Raw genomic sequence first — 7,899 nt, 5'->3', positions numbered from 1 at the left:
TTACTGCATACTGCATATCAATGTAAATATACAGGTCACACAAGCACAAGTTTAAACTTCATGTAACTGTTAAGAGTATAGAAATATACAACACAACTACCTCTATTTTTTTTTTTATATATATGTCCTATATTTCTATTTTGATACATACATGTTCTATATTTCAGTCTTGCACTTTAATTTAATGTTTATTGTCTATGGCTATGTCCATAGTATGTCTATGTCTGTATTTAAAGCATGTCTATGTCTGCATGGGAAAGTAAGAAACGAAATTTCAATTCTTTGTATGACCAGTGCATGTAAAGAAATTGACAATAAAAGCCGACTTGACTTGACTTGATTACTCCTTTAAAAAGTAACTTAGTTACTTTACTGATTACTTGATTTTAAAAGTAACTAAGTTAGATTAGGCTACAAGTTACTTTATTAGTTACTTTCAGCAGCTGCCGACAACACCCCCACCGCCTCAACATAAAAATGATAACTGGTTTTGTAACGCGTTTTACGTAGTAACTGGTTTTGTTAATAAGTAACGCGTTACTGGCATCACTGCTGTTCACACATAAAACATGTGAGTAAACTTCATCACAACACAAAACATGTTTATTTTAAGAAAAACTGAAAAAAGACAAAAGAATTTTGATATTGCATTTTTTCATGTGAAGCATAAAAATCAGACGTCAATGGCTTGACACAGAACAACAGTGCATACAGTCAAATATGATGAAATTCTCTCTATACAGTAGACAAGAGAGCTCTGAAAGCTTCAAATGTTACAATTTGTTTGAAAAACATTTTATGTACAGCAATATACACAATGATCACAGAAAAGGCCACAGGTGAAAAAGCTACAAGGATCAAAGTAGCAATGGTGATGGGAGACAGGAAATGGGTTCCATTCCAGAGGCCATCTGCCTAAATCAAACCATCTGTCTAAAGGGTTTGGACCTCTGTGGACTTAAATTCGAGGCCTCCCTATTCCCTGAATACACTCTTGGAATTTCACTCCGCTGCCAAAACATACAGATGGTCCATTTAAGCAATAAGCCCCGAGAGGCCGTAGGTTACACTGATTCTAGGGGAACAGCTTAGGGGCATTGTTAGGCACGACGCACTAGCGTACAACGGCATCGAACGAGATTCAGCTGATCACAATCAAGGACCGGAACTATCAGTTTTAGAATGTTAGTTCTAATACACATTAGGAAGTATGAAAAGTGGACAGGATGTCTAAAAGTGTATTTCACTGTAGTAAGTTAGGTTGGACAGACAACCTGCCTACAACCACAGCCACCACACAAGGCACGTAGTAGCTACATACTGCACATAACCCAGTGTACACAACTATTTAACTCTTGTGCTCATTGTTTACCACAAGACTTTGGTAAACAGACAAGGCAGATCTCTGTTCCCATTAGATGGTGTTTGGCTGCTGAGCAACATCAGAGTCGTATCAGAACTGGCATTTTAGTCTCTTATGTGTAGAAGATGTCAACTCTTACGGTGACTTGACGAGTGGATCTTTGTGTACCTCTTCATACGGTGGTGGGCGTGAGTTGAGTTCTGGAAAGACAAAGACACAAAAGCCACAACTTGAAATGAAGATCAGATCATTCTGATCATCAAAGCCAGGCAGACACTGTGCCATTTTAGCCCCGGTCCTGACAAACTTTCTAAAATCCCATCCATCCCATTTGTCATGCAGTTTGAGCAGGCACACATTGTCTGATTACAAGACGTAACAATCAGTGTTCCAGCTCTAAGCCAATTGCCAGTTGAATTTCTGGCAGGTCAGATTTTCAGCTGTCTGGCAGTGTGAGCAGCTAAAATCTGCAATGTGAGCACAGCAGTCACAGCCATTTGAAAGATGTACTGTGAGTTAGGATGTACGCAATGCAATGTAGGCCCAGCCTGAAATGTATGAATTAGTGGTACTAGTAACTGATGGCTGTTTAAGTCAACTTTGGAAAGGAAGATGGCAAAAGGAAGTACACTATCATGCAAATATGAGGGCAGTATGCAAAAAAGACGCACTGATCCTAGTGCAGCGCTCTACAATCTTTGTACTGTACCTTCGGCTTCAGCTTCTGGGTCATCTGGGCATTGACCTGAAACAACAAAAGAACACGGCTGTTTGATCACTTATCATTCTCAAGTATGGTTTCCCAAAACCATACTTGCTAACCTGTTAGCAACTTAGTTGGTTGGCAATGGGAAGTTGATAGATAGATAGATAGATACTTTATTGATCCCCAAGGGAAATTCAAGGTCACAGTAGCATACAGACAACACACACACACATTCACTAACAGCAGAATGTAATTAAAAGTATATAATATAAAAAAACACAACTAAGCAATAAGGACAGTAGAAGATAAATATATACTAAATACTAAATATACTAAAATACAAATTATACTAAATAACACTTAATCTAAATCAATTCTAAAAAAACAGTATCCACATAGTGGGTGATTAATCAATCAAGATGCGCTTGCAATGACTGAGGCAGGGACTGAGCCTGTGATTCTCTGTGCATAAGGTAAGGTGCTCTGTGTGCATGAGTGTCATGGTGATGGTGCAAATGAGTAAGTCAAACAGTCAAACAGTGCAACAGTGCAAGAATAAAGTCTATATATATATATATATATATATATATATATTAAATTGCTTAGTTAGCAATGTTTTGGGAAACGTGCCCCAGTTCAGCAGAGCAAAGAGTGTGTGCAGTCAGCTGGAAGTGAGAGAGGTGGAAAGGCTCAGTTCTCTCCAGACATGTCCTCACAAGATCACCGGATGGTGGCTTGGTTTTGGTCCGATATAAAAGATGTTTCACTCTGGCTGATACTGACATCAGAAAATCAGAAGGAGGAAGTCTGTACTTTCCCCACTTTGTTGTTCCTCATTTAGAAATGTGACCGTCTGTGCTTCCACACTGCAGCTTTCACTTGGAACGAGGCCAAATCCAAATTCCTGGCTACTATGCTGGAAATGATTGGATGAAAATATGCTGGACGTGAGCGAAAGTCTGTTAGTGTGATTCCTTTATAACTAGAGGTTAATGAACAACCAATGTTGGGAATAGGAAGGGTAAGTCTAGCTCAGACGCAAAGGAAGGAAGCAAAACCCCATAAAGAACATGACCTAAAACACATACCCAGCATTGGTTGGGTAGAGGGCCTTCGAAGGGCACCTGTTGATTAAATGGTAAAAATATGAAAATACTATATGTAATACTATATGTAGTCTACTGTCAACAAAATGAAATCTTGAATTGTTGACACCATGTTAGTGTCAAACAGGTTATACAAGTTATTCTACATCCATGTGAGTGTGGCCAAAAGCAAGTCCTCCATTCAGGGTTTCTAGTCAGTCATGTGCTGCAGCACTTTGAATAGTTCTGAGGTGTAATTCCCCACGAGGCTGAGCCAGGTGGCCTATGGCCAAGGTAAACAGAACAGCTTCTCATACAAAGTTCTGCATTGGATCAGGTGTGACATACTTGCACAAGACACACAGGTTTTGCCACCTGAAATATTCCTCAGAGTGACACCTAATAATCTCTGTGTCTATGACAGATGTATTTATTTGCTCAGGTCTACTTCACAAACTGAAACATCACATTTGTAGGTCAATTAGAAACTGAATTTAGCAGAATACATTTTCGGGCCTGTGGACTTTAAGTCACTGCCCAAAGGACCCCCACGAGGAATGTTTCATGAGGTTAGTGAGGTGTACGTCACAGCTGAGATATACTCACGTCGAGAGCGTCTTCTAAATATTAGCAATGCCACTAACAGGCCAACGATAAGAGATCCAATGACCACCACGCCAGCTGCTATGTTCTTGGTCTGACCACTGATCACTTTGTCTGTTCTGTTGTTCTCTCCTATTGTGTCTACATATAAGCACAAAAATAAATGAATGAGAAAGATGATGTGATAACTGGAATACAAACACTTTAAAGGACATATGCATAAGGACATTGCATTTTTTTTAATGGCAACAGGTACATGTACTTATTAAACTGATATTCCTTTGGACACCAAGTTAAGGAGCTTGTGAAAGTCTCTCTGAGATTCTTACAACACGTCTTCAGTGATAACCCATAATTACATACCAATGCTTCGATTACAGACTCAAATTCTGAATAGAATAAATAAAGTCAGGCTGAGTCTCTCTAAGATTCGTATAATACATCTTCAGTGATAATTGCAGGACAAAGTCCTGCTTTTTTATGAGTCTGTTGATATCTTAGGGTTAGAGGAGAATGCAAGGGCCTAAACATGCATTCATCTGACCACTCACCTTGTAGACAAGGTTTCTCCACCTCCTAAGTCATGTACAAGGAAAGGTTTTTGAGAATCATGACGGTCTTACTCACCAAATGTTTTGTTGCCCTCTTCCTTCCATTCACTGTTATACACAACACATTTATAAGGTCCAAGTGAGGCGTCCGTTGGGATAAACGTGCTTTGCAGTCTGAAGCTCTCGTCATCCATCTGGGTGACCGTGGTTTTTGCACTGCGGGTCCAGTTCGTATTCAAATGATCAAACCAGTGGACAGTGCCTCTGGGGTATCCACCGGACGCAACGCAGGTCAATTCCACCGTGTCCCCGTCTTTTATGTCCTTGGAGGTCATATCCGGCTCAGTGTACTTTGCTGTGAATAAATAAGACTAAAGTGTTTTTATATGTTCTGTAGAATTTGTGGAACAAAACATTCTATTCGCAAGTGTACGTCAGAAAGGTTTGGGAATTCTTGGCCCCAGCTGTGGTGCACCCGGGTTCGATTCCCGGCCCGTGGTCTTTTCTGGCTCCCACCCCGACTCTCTCTCCCACTCACTTCCTGTCATTCTACACTGTCCTATCAAATTAAAGGCATAAAAAGCCCCCCCCCCCCCAAAAGAAAGAGAAAGGTTTGGGAATTCCCTGGGGAAATTACAGACTGAGTTATGTATGCCTCCAAACAGAGGGCCTTTAAGCCAAACACATGTGGTCAGTGCCATTTTCTGCTCTTGACATTTGAGTTAGTTGAATGTTAGTAGTAAACGATTGACCTTTATTTTCAGAAGTCAAATGGAAATGTCAATTTCTAGAGGCAAAATTCTTTCACAAAGAAAAAGAATCCTTTGTAGAGTGTATCCATTCTACACTATTGGCTTCTAAATTTGACCGTGATGACCTACATATTATCAGGCCCACTCCACTGAATGTGTAAAGACTTCTAAAAACACAAAACTCTCCTCCTTAGTTTGTACAAACATATCCGTGTTGTGCTTTTGTCTTCATATCAGCCACAACTCCTAATTTGGTGACCGCTCTGCCAGATAGCCTGTTTAACCAGGCCAATCCCCTCTGAGGTGAGGTGTCTTCCATGGCCTCCCTTAAGGCTGCAGTCAGACAAACTTCCTAAGTCCCTTCAATAACTTTCACACGGTATAATAAATAAATATAGTAAAAATATAGAGTTGTGTCTCTGACTTTTCTGTTGTATATACAGTATGTTGTTTATATCCTCTGCTAGTTTTTTCTTTGTGTAGTGACCATTCTAATTCTTCGAGTTTACTGGCCCTCATTTTCCTGCCTTCAGAGACTGCCAAGTCCTAAACACACACAAACAGAGACCAGATGAGGAAGTAGGGGAACACAAAAACAAAGAGAATCTCGGACTCAAGTTTAATTTCAAGTGAATGTCTTAAGGTTAACTTCACCGGTGTTACGCGCGGTAGAGCGGAGACAGGAGAGCGTGGGAGAAGCCCAGACTGTGGACACGCACACACATACATTGAGCTCTTAATAAGTTAAATGTTAGGTGACTGCGGGATAGTATCTTCAGCTGTCACATGTGACCAATCAGGCAACAATTTGATCACGCAGGGGTTTGTTTGTAGACCAAAGTTTAATTTCACAAGGGTTTGTTGTATCATTTGATCCTATATAAATTCTGCCATGTGAACACAAACGAACCCAGGGGACAATTGAGAAAAAATATATCGATTCAGCCCGTGATTCGGAACAAAATAGGTATGAAAGCACCCTTATAGGTGTCAAAAGAAACTGAGGCTTACCTTTGATATGTAATGCAGCGCTCGCTTTAGAGACACCCCTGTTAGTGTCCGCAGTGCATGAATAGTTGCCCGCATCTGAGATTTGTGTGTCCTTCACAAGCAAGGATATATTATAGCTGTTCATCCAGTTGGTGTCTGCCAACTGAAATCGTTCATCCTCTGTTTGTTTACCACCATCGACTTTCTGAGACAGCACAATGATGTCGCCTTTCTTCCAGAACACCTGCATTATCTTTATGTCGTATTCCGATTTCACCACACAGCCCAGCCTTGAGGACTGGCCAGAGTGACCAGTGCTGTTCTGACACTTCACAGTCACAAAATCTGATATGGGAAGAAACAAGAGCCAGAAATGAAACATATTAAACACACACAAGATATTTGAAATGTCAACAAGGTCAACATTTTTGGTTTGTAACCACTGTTGGTGACTTGTCATGACCATGACTTGCATTATTTGTTTTTAAAACTCACCAGCAGTTGATGGAACCATTACACTGAAAATCCCCACTAGCAGAATGTCAATTGCTGAAGCCATATTAACCTAAGGACAAACAGATAAACATGTAGTTGATGATAAAATAATTGACCATGCAAGACATGATATGGCACACTACACACTAAAACATGTCCTTTGTAGAATGAAGTTCGATACAGTCTGATTCTGGCTCAATAACACCTCAACTTGTCTTGCTTACCACATGAAATAAAGCCTGTACAACACTCCCAGGGCTTAAAATTCATTTTTCAAAATGGGGGGGAATTCCCCCCTTAGGTTATTCATGTAGGGGGGATTTACACAATTTGGGGGGGAGGGGGGGTCGATTCTGATACCAAGTCAAGAATTGCGATTTCAATACTTCGATACTTTTTTTAAAAAAGTGTTTGATTTTGGGGCCCCCACCACCCTGACGTCATCAGTAATATATACTGTAGTGGGATCATTCACAACAGTGGACATCCTAGATTCTGCTTGACTCTCTCCACACACACAAACACACACTGAAAATGATAGCTTATGTGATATGTTTCTATCATATATTTTTGAATTCATATAGAGTGTATTTATTTAATAATGCATTTTTTAAAGTATAGCATTTTACTAGTAATTACTACTAGCTAAACATATTTAGTAATTTGAATGCCTCATATTGACGTTTAACCTATAACACTTAGGCATATCTTTAATGTGGTGTGTAGGTCCAATTGAGTGCACATTGGTGATGAGTAGGTGTAATTGAGTGCCTGTCACTTTAAGAAAATACCTGAGAGTAATTCTATGGAGTAATTAGCCCCCCTTCAACCTGACGGTTTTAGGCTGTAGTCGCTAGTGAATAAAAGTTGTGCATAGTGCGGTATGTGTATGCAAATCATTATGTTTTCTATGTCATTAGATACAATAAATGTTGACATGTCGAAGACAATCTTTCTGGGATCAAGTGTTGACGTGACCTGAGCTAGCAGGATAGTTACCAAGGAGCTCTTTCCAGATGTAAAAGTTTGCCATGGTAGCGTAGCCTATTTGCGTAAGCGCAAAGTGGTTCTCTCTCTCTCTCTCTCTGTGTGTGTGTGTGTGCGTCTGCATGAGGCTATGTTCAATTCAACTCGGTAGTTGATCAGTCCGGTCAATAGCACCGCATTCACGCCACTTAATGATTAAGCTATATTAACGTCATCAGACAGGCTGTAAAAGTGTATGCGGGAATTTCTCGCATTATGATGGCTAGAGTTGCGGGACTTGAACAAATTATGCGCAATACCCGCAATCCCGCAGTGAAATTTAAGCCCTGTAGGCCTACTTTGATTTTCTGTAATCCTTACTGTTTAC

At 40.2% G+C, this 7,899-nt stretch overlaps 1 protein-coding gene across 1 annotated transcript; it reads right to left on the bottom strand.

The window, feature by feature from the left end:
* Positions 1-585: 585 nt before the first annotated feature.
* Positions 586-6,788, bottom strand: zgc:174863 (uncharacterized protein LOC100136852 homolog). Its single transcript, XM_042105522.1, has 8 exons — positions 6,770-6,788; positions 6,546-6,615; positions 6,072-6,395; positions 4,385-4,663; positions 3,761-3,898; positions 3,158-3,193; positions 2,073-2,108; positions 586-1,563 (listed from the first exon to the last, which is right to left on the bottom strand). Exons 2-8 carry the CDS (start codon positions 6,607-6,609, stop codon positions 1,499-1,501), a joined length of 942 nt encoding a protein of 313 aa, XP_041961456.1. The 5' UTR covers positions 6,610-6,615; positions 6,770-6,788; the 3' UTR covers positions 586-1,498.
* Positions 6,789-7,899: the final 1,111 nt, after the last annotated feature.

This window comes from Alosa sapidissima, chromosome 9, assembly GCF_018492685.1.
Source record: "Alosa sapidissima isolate fAloSap1 chromosome 9, fAloSap1.pri, whole genome shotgun sequence".
NCBI classification, from domain to species: Eukaryota; Metazoa; Chordata; class Actinopteri; order Clupeiformes; family Clupeidae; genus Alosa; species Alosa sapidissima.
This window is presented reverse-complemented; position numbering and strand designations above follow the sequence as displayed.

Bases quoted from the DNA above. Each gene is read 5' to 3' on its own strand.
- zgc:174863 (XM_042105522.1), bottom strand. From the start codon at position 6,609: ATGGCTTCAGCAATTGACATTCTGCTAGTGGGGATTTTCAGTGTAATG. The intron at 6,396-6,545 runs GTGAGTTTTAAA...TTCCCATATCAG, and splicing joins AATGGTTCCATCAACTGCTG to ATTTTGTGACTGTGAAGTGT. The intron at 3,899-4,384 runs GTGAGTAAGACC...GCTTATATGTAG, and splicing joins AGAGGGCAACAAAACATTTG to ACACAATAGGAGAGAACAAC.